At 43.8% G+C, this 15,984-nt stretch overlaps 2 protein-coding genes across 2 annotated transcripts in view; one reads left to right on the top strand and one right to left on the bottom strand.

The window, feature by feature from the left end:
• Window positions 1-266: 266 nt before the first annotated feature.
• MPC2 (mitochondrial pyruvate carrier 2) lies at window positions 267-8,170 on the top strand. The gene is made up of 5 exons (XM_054203656.1): window positions 267-500; window positions 4,087-4,127; window positions 6,020-6,104; window positions 7,164-7,275; window positions 7,920-8,170. The coding sequence occupies exons 1-5, from the start codon at window positions 395-397 to the stop codon at window positions 7,963-7,965; spliced, it is 390 nt and encodes a 129-aa protein (XP_054059631.1). The 5' UTR covers window positions 267-394; the 3' UTR covers window positions 7,966-8,170.
• A 1,417-nt stretch (window positions 8,171-9,587) lies between these two features.
• MPZL1 (myelin protein zero like 1) overlaps window positions 9,588-15,984 on the bottom strand; it is a 49,441-nt gene continuing 43,044 nt past the window's right edge. Inside the window, exon 8 of the mRNA XM_054203640.1 lies at window positions 9,588-15,192. Within this exon, the coding sequence (XP_054059615.1) occupies window positions 15,091-15,192 (102 nt within the window). The 3' untranslated portion in view covers window positions 9,588-15,090. The remainder of the gene's footprint in view (window positions 15,193-15,984) is intronic.

The raw sequence follows: 15,984 nt of genomic DNA, 5'->3' as shown, positions 1-15,984 counted from the left end.
TGGCCATCTTGGGTTCGGGCCCATAGCCGCGGGCCAGGGTTTCCCCGCGGCGGCCATCTTGCATGGGAGGGCGAAGCGGCGCCGGCGGCCATCTTTGAGCCGGGCTCCCGTGCCCTTCCCGAAGGCGCTGCCGGGGTGCCTCCTCCGCAGCTGTCCTCACGAGGCCGGCGACGGGCCGCCTTAACCAATAGTGCCGCGCCAACCCCCTCCGCCCCGCCCTGCCTGTTGCCGAGGCCGCCAATCAGCGGGCGGGGAGCGGCACCTCCTTCCCCCCGGCGCGGGGTGACGGGTAGGCGGGGCTCGCTGGAAGGACGGCGGGTCGCGGAGGGACGGAGTTGCCGGTATCCGCTCGCCCGCCGCCCCGCCGCCGCCGGGCCCCTCGCGTCCCCCCGCCATGGCGGCCGCTGTCGCGGGGCTCCGCGCCTCCTATCACCGCCTGCTCGACCGCATCGAGCTGATGCTGCCGCCGCGGTTCCGGCCCTTTTACAACCACCCGGCAGGTAAACGGGGCCTGTAACGGCCGCCGCCCGCCGCGCGGGGAGCTGAGGGCTGACGGGTCATCTTGTCCCCCCACGGTTGGGTCTAAGCGGGGGGAGCCGGCGGGGGTGGCAGAGCGCTGGGCGACGGGGTCCGCCGGGTCCGGGGGCGGGGGGTGGGGTGCGCTGAGGGGAGGGCGTCCTCCTTGAGGGGGTGGGAGGGCGGAATCGGGGCCGCAAGGTCGCCCCTCCGTGACCGTGATTCTGGCGCGGGGGATGCCGCCGGAGAGCGGGCTCGTTAAAGGAAAGCTGCCTTTATTTGGAAAGAATAATTAAAAAAAAAAAAAAAAAATCCAGCCACGATGGTAATTGTTCCTGCCGGCCCCTGCGGTGCACGAGTGCAGCTGAGCGTCCCCGCCGCCTTGCTCCGCGGTTCGAACGCGGGCAGCGGCCGGGCTACGCGGGCCTCATCCAGGGGCTGCCGTGGCTCCCAAAGGGGCCCGAAGGCTTCAGCGGTCGCTTCTTTTCAAATGGGTGGGCTGAAAAAACAGTGGGGACCGCTGCAAGGATTTCTCATCTTAAAGCGCTCTGTGGTTTAAGCCCAGCTGCTGTTTGATTTGTTTTCTTTCTGCCGAATCCGGTGCTCCTACCGAAGGCAACTCGTGCCCTTTATGAATCCACGGCCGTAGCTGAAGTGCTCCTGTGGGAATGGAAGGGCTCGAGTTTCCCTGAAATGAACTACCCTTACCTGACCTACAGCTTACCTTTACTTGAGCAAATATGGGGGTTTTTGTGTTACTAGGGAGAAACTCCTTGTAAAATGAGTGCTATTTACGTGATGTTTGTCATGTCAACAAAGCGCATCGGGTAGTTAAAAAGAGTGCTTGATAACATCCTGAAATTCCATAGGCTGCTGTTCCCACAGTTTTGTTTCAGTGGGATATGCATCCTTGACTCTTCACCTACCTGCAGTATGCACTGTGAAAATGGACTTTAGTCAGTTGTTCCATCCTCCTATAACGCTTCTCTCTTGAAATCAAAGTTGTTATTTTAAAGAAATCACAATTTCAAAAAAAATCACAAATTCACAAAGAGTGAAAACTGCAGTTATCAAAATGTCTGATTTGTACTGAATTCACTAGACACACATATATATATATTTAACGTGAATGTAACTTTTGTTTATAAAGAGTCAATGTGCCCAGCACTTCCATTATAAAGGTGCCAAGCCTTTGAGTGCTGCATTCATCCTGGGTGAAACATGGCAGCTTGCAATTGCTTTTATTGAATACAAGGCATGGCGAGCAATGCGAACATCGATGTTCGTTCTTTATCAGAACTGTAGTACTAATTGAAAAAGGCTTTGGAGGTTCTCTTGCAGTGCTTTTCACTTCACGGAACTGCCTATGGGACACTTCTGTTCAGCGTCATAATGTTGAAAGTAATAAAAAAAATACGGTTTTTAGGGACTCTGTGTATGTATGTATACATACATATATATATATGCCATAATCTATACTGATGGCTTAAGTGAGAAGAGCCACAGAGCAAGCAGGTATCGAAACGGAGCCTCTGCCACTTCTGTTTCAACCTTGAATGTCTTGAAGGTGGGTCTGTGAGAAAGTTATGCAATAGATGTCACTCTGACTGCAGAATAAGTTGGTTAATAATGTAAGGCTCACATTTTGTCTCTGGCAATATCTAAGTTTCTAGTCTAGTTTAGGAATATAAGTGTCATTATCATGAAATTATAAATCACTTGTAAGAAATGAAGAACAACGCTTACTTCTTTTCTGACACACAAAAAAAGAAGCTTCCAGTAAAATAATTGATGCCTGGTCTGAAAAGCTCTTTCTTTGGCTGATGTTGCATAGAGCAAGGCTGCTGAAGGACAACAAAGAGCCTGGGGTACAGCACACCAACTCTTCTGGCTGCCACAGAGCAGGGAACATGGCTCTTGGCAGCCACGGGAAGTGTGGGCTGAGCGTGTACTCCCTCTCCTTTGGCCTCTTTGGTTCACTTTGCCTGATTAAACTAAACTCTCCAGGACAAAGACTTCTTACATTTAATAGAAGTCATAAATTCTATAAACTGGTCGCAGATGTGATATCCAAATTATTAACTGCAGTTTGAAACTCGATCACTCTCACAAGCAGCGTGGGTCTAAGAGGGCTTTATGCAAAGCTGCCAAGCCAGTTTTTGTTGCATTCTGTGCTGCAGTTGCCCTGCCCTTTTATAGGGTTTATTTGGCTTTAAGGTGATGGAGCAACTGATATTTATTAAGTTAGTCTTATCCCCCAAATTATGAGTTGTTTCACGGGTGCTTGCTGTAGAAACCTGATGTTTAATTTTTCGCAAGTCATAGTTTTAAACCTGAGGGTTCTTAAAACAGGGAGTATAAATAAATACTGCAAGGCCTTCTTAAGGCTGAATTGTTAGTGAAAAATTAGCTTGCATAAACACTAGGACTTTGGTCACTTGCTTGTTATCATTTATGTTTAGAAACTTTACTCATAATATGTAATGTATTACAGTGAAAAATTGGCAGCATCTTGTGTGTTATCAGAATGCCGAGCAGTGGCCTAGCAAGATCTAAAACTTAATGTGTTTGATTATATTGGAGCCAGTGTCCTGATTGTCTCCCAATGCAGTGGATTGATATTTTGGGTCATGGTCTCTCTTTTAAGACTTCAAGCAGTAGTCCTACATTGGTGGTTTCTGGCGTGGTTGGCAGTCTGCATGTTGTATATGTGTCATTACAGTACTTTGTTTTAACCAACCAGTTGCCATTTTAGTACTGTTGTAAGATACGTGTATTTGTAAGAGATGTTTTCCCCCCAGATCCCCTTCCATTGACTTTTCTCCCTTCCTTCTGTAGATGTGCACCTCTTCCTCCATAATCCTCCTTTGCCTGTTGGTAGATTATTGGGGTGTGGGGCTGATTGGGTGGGAAGCATTGTTTCTACTAGAAATACATGGCTGTCCAGAGGTGCAGATTAAAGGTGAATGAGGACACTCTCTTTGTGACATTAACTGCTACTTACGTTCACGATTTCTACTCTCATTTTAACTGTGTAATGCTGCTGTGCAGCATGTCTTCTGTAGCATCAGAAATCGCTGTGATTTGAGAAGGGAGGGAGGGACTGACTTGTTACAGTACCAGTAATAAAATATTTTTGGGTTTTAGGTTACAAGATTCAGTTCACAAAGATTTCACCTACTAATTATGCTGGTCCAGCTGTAGAGTAGCTTTTAATCATTATATAGAAACTGTCTTCACTATTCCTAGGCCTTATCCTAACTCTCTTCATTATAAATGCATTTTGCCTGCTCTAGTGTCTTTGGTTGCTTAAAAACTGAAATACAAAATCCTACTCGTCTCTTGCAGAAATGGGTGGACTGATTACACCACTGACGGCTGATGCACTGAGCTGATGAACTAAGAGTATTAGCTGATAGAGCTTAGCTTGTGCAGTGGTTGAAACTGTGCTAATATACACAATTCAATATTTAAAAAATATAAAACCACCACACTTACTGTGGGTATTACAATAGCCACATCTCACTGAGTAATTTAACTTCTTTTCTTTTTTCCCCCCTTCTTCCTCAGGTCCCAAAACAGTGTTTTTCTGGGCACCTATTATGAAATGGGTAAGTATAATATGCCAGCTGGTGTCTTGATGTCAGTCAGAGGGCAATCTGCAGCAACCCGTTGAGCAAGCAGTCATTTCCCAGCACATATCTGAGCCTACAGAAAGATTTAATACCAAGGCTCTAATTTTTAACATAGAGGGAAGAATAAAATGAGCCATAATAACATATAGCACAACATGCAGGGGAAGTACGCTTTGTGGAAAAATTGTACTCTTCACTTAAAGTTTCACAAAAGCTTTCTCTTGTGAAACACTTACTGTTGCTCAAGGTAGGCGTGAGCTAGCATATAATTCAAAACTCTTAAAGCAGGTATTTCTTCTGAGATTGATGGATTTGAAGAATATTTTAAGGAAGCTAATTCCTAAGCCTCAAAGTTTCGAAGGCAGGTTTAAGCATGTCAGAGTGCAAGGTAATCTTGAGAAAACACAAGCAGCCACTGCTAAAAAAGTGCCTAAAAAAGAAAAAAGGCAACTGCCATTTTGGCTATCGGTAGCTGTCTGCTTCCTGTGCAGTTCTGCTTCCCACTTGGTTACACCCCTTAGCTATCTTTGTGCAGATGAAGTATATACCTGCTCCCAATTCACTGTACTCCTCCTAGTAGTTGTATTGGTGCAGTTAAAATAAATAAGCTCTAAAATTGTAAAGCTGTTTGATCTCCCTGTTTGATAACAATCAAGGATATAACCTGCTGTTCCTATTGACAGCTGGTTTGTAAGTTTGCCATCATGAATCCCAACTTTTTGCGGGCCACAGGAAACACGTTATGCTCTAAAATGTAGCTTGGTTTCCTTGTCAATCTGAAGTGGAGCTGCAGTAACTATGGTTAACTTTCCCCTTTCTCAGAGGCTCTCCCAGGCAACATGCTCTTGAGCCTGAGCACACGGGCAACTCTTCTGAGCTGGCTGCTGTCATCAGCTGCTGTAACAAAAGAGCTTATACACAGATGGTTTTTCTTTTGTGAACATGCAGGAAGACCTCTTTAAGCTCACAGTGAAGTTCTTCACTGGGAATTTAAAATTACTTTCCCCCTACATGGCAAAGGCGCATTTACTGCAGTTACCCAAGTGTGCTGAAAGTCTGTACCTTCGTGGCACCGCCGCAGCAACGTCAATCCTGTAAGTGAGGCAGCACACAGAAGTCTCCACCCTTGAAAACTGGTTTCTTGATGGGAGACAAAGGAGTCCTTGGTGGCAGTCAGTGAATTAAAAGCTTTAGGACACTTTTATTTGTGGGATTTGGGGGTTTTGGTGGGTTTTTTTTGTCAACTCTTGTAACATGAACATGAAATTGTCTTTCCAGTAGAGGGCAGTAACACAACAAAACAAATCAAGCAGCATGTTTGCTGGTAATGTTGACAAGTAGATCAGCCAAGCTGTTCCTTACTTCACTTGGAATTGTTCTTCTTTTACTGAAATTGTATTAAAAAAGAATCACTTTTACCTCCTCAGATGAAGCTGAGTGAAGACTACATGGTGTCACACCTGCATCTTTACTGGCAATATCTTATCCCAAGCTTCAGAAAGAAGGGCCTTGTTTAGATAATCTTCCACTTGTTGCATGAAAACCAATTTGGTTTTCAGCTGTTTTCTTAAGCAGCTGTGCTTAAATTAACTTTGTTCTTAAACTAATACAAAATTATCACTGCCTGGGATTTTATTGCAAGCCAGTTGCACCCTCCAATAACTGTGTTCTTACTCCTACCACAAGGGATTAGAAGTGGATGGTGTCTCCAAGAGTCTAATTACTGTGCTTATACAATGCATTCCATCTCTTGCATAATGGATATAGAATAAGCTCTGAGCTATGGAGCAACTTCCCCTTGTAAAGCATTTGATCTGTTACAGGAGGTCCCGGTACTGGACTGGTGCTCACTGGATTTCTCTTTACAGGGTTTGGTATGTGCTGGAATGGCTGATATGACCAGACCAGCAGAAAAGCTCAGCACAGCACAGTCTGCAGTGCTAATGGCCACAGGTAAAGCCAAAGTTACTCCATGCTTTTATGTAGCACCCTCTCTAAAACTGTACCCACTTCTTTCTGAATACTCCATCGGTACTAACCCACTTCTATAGAAAAGGCTTAACTATGATATGCTAGCTCTCACTATTGCTGTCGCATGATAATTCTAGGACAGACCTGTGCTTGCTATTAAATCTGGAAGAGCTCTGTGATTACGTAACAGTTTTCTACACGTGTCTTAATTTGGAATTGTCCAGAGCAAGTTGTTATGAGTTAGGACACGAGTTTCATCTCTTAAGTTACAATGATACCGCACATTCCTCCAAGTGACCTCTGTTGCTTCAGGTCAAGTAGTTCTGAAATCAGTCCAGGATATAGTGACTTTTTTAGAACAGACTTTAAGGGATTAAACAATGGTAGGGTAATTACATGAACGTAACTGGAAAGAATTTCCATGTGTTAAAAGAACTTGGAAGCAGTGGTACACAGACTACTGTCTGCCGTGAATTTTCACACTGGCAGCAACAATATTCCATACTCTGGTGTTCTACCAGATCTTGTCACGGGGTGGGACTTGTGGCAGCTGAAGCTGAAAATCAAAATTACAGCCGCCACTTTCTTCCTTCTCCGGACTTTATTTTGATATCTGACACAGCGCTGTGCATTTTATATGATACGTAAACCGTTCTTCGCTGGTAGATTCTGTAATGTTTAAACTGTTGCAGCAAGTGGGACATACTACAGCAAAATGCCACTACCCTGCAACTGTGCTAGGGAATTAAGGTCTAGACTGCTGTAGAGTACAGAGGTTCTTTGTTTGATATTAAGACTATGATTGACCTTGTGGTCTAGTTATTTCAGAAAAATGCAATACATACCCATAGCTGTTTCACTGGCACTTGATGTGCTTTTAACTGAGAAACGGCTAGTTATAAGAAAAGCAGTTTTCTAACATGAAGTTGTAAAACTTGTTTACTTAAACTGCCCCATGATTCTGCCTCCAAACTTGGGGTAATGTCTGAATATTTCACTTTAAAGACTTAACATCTTTAAACTTTCCCGTTCATTCAACAGGCCTTATTTGGTCAAGATACTCTCTAGTTATTATTCCTAAAAACTGGAGTCTGTTTGCTGTGAACTTCTTTGTTGGCTGTGCTGGTGGCTCTCAACTCTTCCGAATATGGAGGTATGTATTAAGAAGGGCTACTCTACATGCTGTAGCTATTCACACCATCTAATCTTAACCAGGAGCTTAGAAATTCTGCCAGCCTCAATGTCAGTGCAACAGGCAAGAGGAACCGAACAATTAATTAATTAAACACTGCAGAGCTTTTTTGCTACATTGTTAACTGTGACGGAAGCTTTAAATATTTTCAGTATAGCTAGAGAATGTTTTAAGGAATGATCTAGGTAAGCTGTAGTTTCTGGGTCTAAGGCGTTCTTTAGAAGCTGTAGGTCTGACGGACAAACAGCCTAGACTTTCTCCTGCTTGTAAGCTTTGCACTTGTGTCAGCTTTCAGTGTTGAATCATGTCAGTTCCAGCTGGATCAAAGGGATCTTAAGCAGAGCAGCACTTCATTTTTTATTTTTTTAAATTATGTCTGGAGGGAAAATTTGGAGTTCTTTGGCTTCAGTACTGGTGAGGAATGAGGCAAACTTAGCAACTAATTTGGAACTTCTTACATGAACTAAACTGTCCTGTCCGAGTTTCCACCCTCAAGTCCGTTGTCATTTTAAACCTCCTCTACTGAACAGATTGTTAGGCAGACACTGGTTTTGTAACGGGTGTTCTATTCTTAGTCTGTGCTTTTATTTTTTTTTTCCCTATAGGTATAATCAGGAGCTAAAAGCAAAACAACAAGAGCAGCTGCAGTAAAGAGATGCTTAACTCAACAGGTCAAATCCAACAACGCACAATCCCTCCCCCATGGGACCTAGCTTCACTAATTTTAATCTTTTTTTTCCTCTGAGAAAATGAAAGAGGAGATTTAAATATCTAGAGAGCAGGTGTTTTCTAAGTGCAAATAACAAAGTATCTTCAAACATTTAAATAAAGTGCAACATTTTAAACTGAAGTAAAATTGTGTGTCTTATATTGTCTCTTTAAAAGAAACTGATTGTGGATTGTGCCTTGAATGAGTTGCTGGGCCCCACCTTATCTGACTCTGCTGAACTGTGCCGGGAGTGACACGGTACTGGTGACAGTCAGCCACAGCCTCAGACTGAAGTAATCTTCTTTCATGTCACGGTCAGCCCTGGGTGGGGTTTTACCATACTTTCAGTAAAACCAACAACAGTAGCATTTGCATTTCATGCCCTGATGCTCTTCCCTGGTAGTGTAAGGATATTCATTTCAGCTTCACCTACGTATATCTTTGTTTGTTTCCCAGCCACCACTGTTTTTAACAAGAGGACGGCATGCCAGTATGTGCCACTGGTGTTTTAGCTTCTGTTATCCTTTACAACTAGAAGCAGAAGATGGGTGTGTTTAAGTACCTGGTTCTTGTGAGTGTGAAAAATAAACAGACAAAACTTCTCTTACTCACTTTCAACCCCCTCCTGAAGTACATACAGATTTTCTGTGAAAGTGTGCCCTCAGGAAACACGTACATGTCAGTTCTCCACAGCTCTGGAGGCTGTGGTCTGCTCCCATCAGTGGCATGTTTGTTTCTGAATAAACACTGAAGCCTTCCCTAAAAGTCAACATCTCTTCCCTACTTACTTTCCTGTAAAGAGGAAAAATGTGCCACTGTGAAATAAGTTCAGCGCAAAGGCTTTACATCACACTGCAAAAGCTCATCTGTTACTGAGAAATACAAGGCAATTGTGCTCGGAGCATGGCATCAATGAGCTTCCCTGGCGGGTTCTCGGTCCTCTTCCACCAAAGCTACGAGTCAGTACCAGAGCTCAGGAGAAACAGATAACTGTGAGACAGAGTAGCTTCTTCAGGATTCCGCTTTTGCGAAAATGAAGACCTCGAATGCTGGAGTTTTAGAAAGGCTTCTTTCTAAGTCTCTCTCCACCCCATTTTCCCCCAATCCCATTCGATTTATCACTCCAGCATGACATGGGTGGAGAGGAAAGGAAACCTTTAAACCATAGTTACAATATCTGCAGCACCTTGTTGTGGCACAAATGTATGATGTTATATTATCCAGTGCAGAATATTTGTGCAGGATAGTTCAAGGAGAGCATTTTCCATTCTTCTAAGACATGCACCTGATAATCTGTCAGCTCCCTTTTTTCAGAGGCTGTCCTGCCATGCAGCTGTTTGTCCCCTATGTGTATTCTCTACACTTTCAGTTGCATTTCTTATTTCTCCTAGCTGAAGCGGTAATACAGGGTAACAGTTCTGATGGTGAACTCTCCAGCTGTGTTGTTCACTGAGCGGATGAAGACTGCAGTGACTGAAGACGACTGCCAGAAAGAGGGGTGGTGTATTTCAGTCCCCCCTCCCTTCCCAGTCCTTAACCAGATAAGACTCGTCCAGCAAACCAGTAATGGGAAAAAAAAAAAGTGTATTAAAATATTCACAAGATTACAATAGAAAACATGAAAGTCCATTCAAGAAAAAATATCCAAGATAACCGTTTCCAGATGAGTCTGTAAAAGCAAAAGCACTAACAGTTGGTACACCGGCTCTTCATGTAATGAGGCCATGCAATGCATATCTAGCTCCCTCACACAGATTATACACCCGTCTTACAGGTGTTTGTTCTCTTGCATACCTCCAAGACAGAGGTTTACAAAAGAAAAGTACCCAGTCTATGTTTCCAACTATGTTTACCACATAAAACCAGCTGGCATCGCAGGGAGACAGAAAAGATTGCACGGCACGCTGATCTCAAAAGGCGTTGAATTTAGAGTGAAAAAATACCTTTAAGTGAAAAGGTTTATTAGCTTTAGGGCAGTGAAGAGAAGCCTCAAGAAAAGTATAATTGCTGAGCACAGTTAATATGATTTTGAAGTCTCCCATATAAAAATGTCACCTAAATACTAGCACTGCAGGTGTGTGGCCACAGCCCAGAAGTCTTACCCACCTTCTCAGCTTTGAGGGTTTTAAAGAGAAAACATTTCCATCACTTTTTACACAGTAAGAACATTTTGTATTTGAGGTCCTAGGTAGACACATTAGTAATGTAAAATTCCAAGACAAGATTTCAATACAGAGTGAAGGCATTTTGTTTATAAATCAAACAGCCCACACTTGACCTCAATGAATCCACCCTACGGCAATGCAGCTTCTAAGTTGCATGTACACATTTATTGCAGTTACAAGACAGATGGTTACCTAAGCAGTTCTCACAGGTTTAAAAAAAAAGTTAAAAACCTAATTCCAGCTCTTCTAGTCACAAACTGAAGTATCACTAAAGCTTTGAGAGAAAACAAAACCCTACGGGTCTCCAGTTACAAATGACACATCATTCAATTAGTTACAGGGACATATTTGCCACCCTGTGATGGCTCTTAATGCCATTTCACAACCATGCTGACCATCTCCCTCACAGAACAACTGCTGAAGTCAAAAGGGGCAATGGACATTTGAAGTACTGAGTACTGCAACCAACTTACTTACTTAGATTGATACTTTAGAATTATTTGTAATCCTCTTCTCAAAATTCATTTCTGGTAACCAAAAATAAGGAAGAATATAGCCACTGTTAGTAAAAAGCCAAAAACCTTTCCACTTGGCTCCACTTGGTTAGAAGATGAATGATGCCATTCATACCTCTGGCTCTAGGGGGTGCCAGCTGGCTTGGCTGCCAGAGCCCAGGCGAACCAAAACCGCGCTCCTACAATGGGTAGGCGGCCACTTTTACCCATGAAAGACTTCCAACCCCCCCTCCCCCCGCCTCCGCTGAGAAACAGATTTCAGATTGATCTCCGTTTTGTTCGCATGATGAATAAAAAAGAACTTATTGCAAGTCTTTTACATCACACAAGCCTTCCCCAGCTCCGCTATCTGAGAACGATGACCCACGAACAGTTTTAGTCATTTGCCTCCGGAGAGAGAGGCTGCCTACCCCTCAGCCGTGCTGCAGCAAGCCTGCGGGCCACACAGCACTTCTTTTTAAAAACAGATGGTCATAGAAGAGCTAGCAGCAGTACTACAACAGGACCAGGACAACACACTTAGTGTTCCTCAAAGTCCAAGCTGTTCCTTTCCACCTGCAAAGAACAGCATCAGAGAATTAAAAGAATAGCAGTGGAGCAGAGTTAAACTTCTGGTCACCATAACATCAGGATAGGATGACCTCGTCTGACTCTAATCTCTGCTTGCTACCCATCAAGGAAGTAGAAGTCCTCTGGCTCCTGAGACTTTACTGAGTAAGCCAACTTAGCATCAGTCCCTTCTCATCAGCACAGGTTATTGTATGATTAAACAAGCTAAAATAATCCGAGGGACAGAAAGTTCACGTGTTGTCTCACATTGCCTCAAGTTCTTTTGACTTCAGCCTGAATAAGTAACTTAATAGCTACAGTGTTCATGTTTCCATGAAAAAAAAAAAAAAGGAGAATTCAACAGCCTTCACACTGGAGAGGGATTCAGACCGATTTCTGCTATTCCTAGGAGAAGGGACTTTTGTTTTTCTAAAAAGATGTTCAGCATTTTTAAAAAATACTTCCAAGTTCATTCTGCCTTCACAAAAAGGATCCAAGCAGCCTTGCAATGAGCCTCCTCAGCAGCATAGGCAATATGAACATACCTGTAGCTAAATAAAAGCAATGGAAGGAGAGGTTTTCCTAAAGTTAGTTAGCACCAACCACATCAGTGTGTTTCCTAACGTTAGCACCAGCCAGATCAGCACATCTCCAAAAGTTAGCACCAGATCAGTATGTTTCCTGAAGTCAGCACCAAACAGATTAGAGTGTTTCTTAAAGTTAGCACTAGATCAGCGCGTTTCTTAAAGTCAGCACCAGATCAGGATTGTGCTCAGATTCTCCAGTATATTCCAGCAGGAAAAGAAACAAACACTAGTAGCAGATTTCAGAGCCAAGAACAGCCCTATCTTCTCATAGCAGCAAGTTTTTGATCACTACATTCATCACATTTCTCCTTCTTACTCTAAAACGTCTGGGGAGAAGGATGGTGATGCACAGGGATGAACACAGGCAAATCAAAATCAAGTTTCTCCATCAGCCATGTCAAAAGCGTTCCTTTCTTACTAAGTGTAAAACAAATGTTGGGAAGTAACAGCTTAGCAGATAGATAAGGAAAGCAGCACCAGCAGGGTTCATCCCGATCTTAATGAGGCTTCTAACAAAGGCAAGTGTTGTCAGGAAACCAGCGCAGTTTGATCCCGATGAAAGAATATAATGTCGGCATGCCCAACTTCATTGGGGGAAAGAAAACACTGTACAGAAAATAGTTATTAGAGTTGCATTGTCATAATTAAAGGATTACCTAATGTGGTTCTGAAAGGGTCTGCCATAGGCCCAAAACTACTTTTTATTTACTTGATGTTACAGTGGAATGTAGGCTTAAGTTTGCAAATATCAAGCTAGGAGTGTTGCAAGCTCACTGGAGGACAGGATGAGAATTCAAAGGAAGCCTTCAACTGGCAAATTGAAGATGAGGTCTGAAAAAGCCATAACATCATTTCAGTAGAGACAAACTTGCAGATAATACAAAACCAGGAGGAGCTGCTGGCACACCAGATGGTGCCGCTGCCATTCAGAGGGAGCTGGACAGGCTGGAGAATTGGGCTAAGAGGAATTTCATGAAGTTCAAGAAGGAGAAATGCAAAGTCCTGCACCTAGGGAGGAACAACCCCATGCACCAGTACATGCTGGGGGCTGCCTGGCTGGAAAGCGGCTTTACAGAAAAGCCCTGTGCGGGTCCAGGCTGAACATGAGCCAGCAGTGTGCCCTTGCTGCAAAGAAGGTAAATGGTATCCTGGGCTGCATTAGGCAAAGTATTGCGAGCAGGTCACGGGAGGTGATCCTTCCCCTTTATTCAGCACTGGTGAGGACACACCTGGACTACTGAGTCCAGTTCTGGGCTCTCCAGTACAAGAGAGATAGGGACTTCCTGGACCAAGTTCAGTGCAGGGTGCGAAGTTGATAAAGGAACCGGGGTATCTTTCATCTGAGGAAAGGCTGAGAGCTGGAACTGTTAAGCCTGAAGAAGAGAAGGCTTGGGGGGGATCTTGTCAATGTGTATAAATCCTCAATGGGAGGGAATGAAGAGCACTACTCTTCTCAGTAGCGTTCACTGGAAGGACAAGAGGCAACAGACAGAAGTTAAAAAAAATGAAATTCCACCTGAAGATAAGGAAGTACTTTTTGTACAGAGATGTAGAGTTTCCATCCATGGAGATACTCAAAACCCAACGGGACACATTGCTGGGCAACCTGCTCCAGCTGACCCTGCTTGAGGAGGGAGGGTTTGGACTACGTGATCTCCAGACGTCCCTTTCAACCTCAACCATTCTGTGACTGATTCTGTGAAATCTCCTTCTCTGGAGATAACTCAAAACCTGCCTGGCTGCGTTCCTGTCCAGCATGCTCTAGGTGAACCAGCTTTGGCAGGGGGGTTGGACTAGATGATCTCCAAAGGCCCCTTCCAACCCCTACCATTCTGTGAAATAAACTGAACCCTTAGGAAATGGGTAAGAATCAGAGAGACGGGGTTATGGCAGAACCAGACTGAAAATTACTTGCTGCTACAAAGAAGCCAACACCACATTAGGATGTACAAAACAGAAATCCTTCTACTATAGGCTACTTTGAGAAGACCTCAGCTGGAATGCCACTTCTAGTTTTGAGCACCAGATTTCAGGATGCAAATGGGTCAGCTAAAGAAAGATCCTCTTCATCAGAAGAGAGTGATCAGAGATCCTTAACAACCTACGAGGAGTTTAATCTAGAAACAAGAAGCTGGGAAATCATATTCAAGTAGTAGACTTGCAGAGAGGAAGGAAATAAACTGCCTTCCGCATCCTCTGTGCAAATACAGGTTACACAAAAAAACCACACATTAAAAAAACAAAAGAGTGAAACCCTAGATTTCCTTCAGAGGTCATTCAGCCTCCACTACAGGCGTTTAAGAACAGATAAAGCATTGCTAAGGAAGTGACAGTGGTATAATGGAGCCATGGGAGAGAAGTGAGGGAGTACTACAGCTTCCAGATCCCTTAGAGCCCTTTTTCATGCTTATATGAAATGACAGAGCTTCAAGGAAGAAACATTTCATTCAAAGGTTCAACAGAGTCTGAGGCAACCACCTACAGCTATAGATTCCTTTAACTCACTAGCTCTTAAGTTTTCACACGTAAACTACCATTTCACAAAGTTCATTAGTTCAACGCTATCCCTGTACCTTAAAGGACTAAGCTTGAATAGATGGGCTCAATACAGAAGAGTTCTGTGACCTGTGTTACACAGGTCAGGTAGGCCTAAACACTTCCTTCACTTACACTGCTAAGACATACATTTCTGACAGCCAGGAGTCACAATTCGGCCTTACAAGACCAAGCGAGAGTGTCTAGTTTATACGAGAAGGCAGCTTGCACTGGGAATCTGACCAAGGAAAGATGAATACCCTGTATGCATAAAGAACTCTGTGAATATAAAGAAGATATCCTCTCTATATTCGGCTCAACAAAAGAAATTAGGCCCTATAAGCAAAAAAAGAATCTCCAGGTCAATCTAGAATCTTCAGGCATCTTCCAGTTTCTCCATTAATAATCAAGATAAAAATATTTTTAAAATGTGATGCGAGTTTCCACTTTCTCTCTCATCACACAAGATACTAAAAAGAATATTGGCAATTTATAAGCAAAATTCTTACCGCATTTCAACATGCAACATTGGTCTCACTTCTGTACGATTAAATAGACTATTTACACACAATACATATATATCTTTCCCTCTGTATGCACATGCATTGGTCCTAGCCTAGGCATCAAAGGCCACACGTGAGTTCTCTGGGTCAAATCTTGTTCAAGCAATTCCAGTCTGAATGCATGTTTTCCTTCGGATAGCTTAGGATCTCATCTCAGTTCTTCCGAATATCAGCATAGACCACAGACTCTGACTTGTTAATCTTGTCGCTGTGCTGTCCTCCGGAGTGATCTAACTGCGCATAAATGACTGGGCCCTGTGAACAAAATAAGAAAGCACAATCAGTATTTTTCAGAAAGGGCCATATTGCCCCTCACTTCCGCAGGGGCTGCAGCAAGACCAAAGCTAAAGCAAGACCACAGAGCTTTTATGACTGCTAACAGCACTTTGAAGCAGGTGGAATGAAGCCTCACCTACAAACGAGCTCTAGTCTGCCACCTTTCTCCTATCAGGAGCATGCCAAACAGCACCACTTCCTCCCTTTAATACTGTTACAGCTGCTTGCTTCTCACAAAAAGCAAAATCTAGAATCTTTTGTTCCGAAAAGCAGCAATTCTTACATGCTGTGGAGCAAAGACACATGGCTTAGTGAGATGCATGCCAGATTTCATGTTTTTCAAGAGGAACTGTACTACAGATTTACCAGTAGACAGCAGAGTATGCTTCCCATACTGCCACTCAAGTCCTGTAAATCCCAGCACAGCTGTACCACCTGGATAACGAGGGAGAGAACAAACCTGCAGCCCCCTTATGACACCGGTCACTGCCCCAGCAAGTGACGGGATCAAGAGCTGCACAGCAGCGAGCCAGAAAACACTGAAACGGTGCAGTAATGCAGAATTCTTACCTGACTTCCAAGCCAACCCAGGTAGTGAGCGCCTCCACAGACACACTGGGCAAGCACGGCCACACACCTTCCTTATATTTGCTGGGGTGCAGCAGAGGACATTACAGCACCATCTCTCAGCAGAGCACGCAAACAGGCCCGCGCCTTCCTAAAACACCATGTCCTCCAAAACACAGCCCATGGGAAAGCGAACTGCAGCTA

This window comes from Rissa tridactyla, chromosome 1 (assembly GCF_028500815.1).
Source record: "Rissa tridactyla isolate bRisTri1 chromosome 1, bRisTri1.patW.cur.20221130, whole genome shotgun sequence".
In the NCBI taxonomy this organism is placed as follows: domain Eukaryota; kingdom Metazoa; phylum Chordata; class Aves; order Charadriiformes; family Laridae; genus Rissa; species Rissa tridactyla.
Note: the sequence above shows the minus strand (reverse complement) of the source record. Positions and strands in the feature narration are given on the sequence as shown.

Coding starts and splice junctions, on each gene's coding strand:
- MPC2 (XM_054203656.1), top strand. CDS start 395: ATGGCGGCCGCTGTCGCGGGGCTCCGCGCCTCCTATCACCGCCTGCTC. Junction 6,105..7,163: donor TGCAGTGCTAATGGCCACAG/GTAAAGCCAAAG, acceptor TTCATTCAACAG/GCCTTATTTGGTCAAGATAC. Junction 7,276..7,919: donor CAACTCTTCCGAATATGGAG/GTATGTATTAAG, acceptor TTTTCCCTATAG/GTATAATCAGGAGCTAAAAG.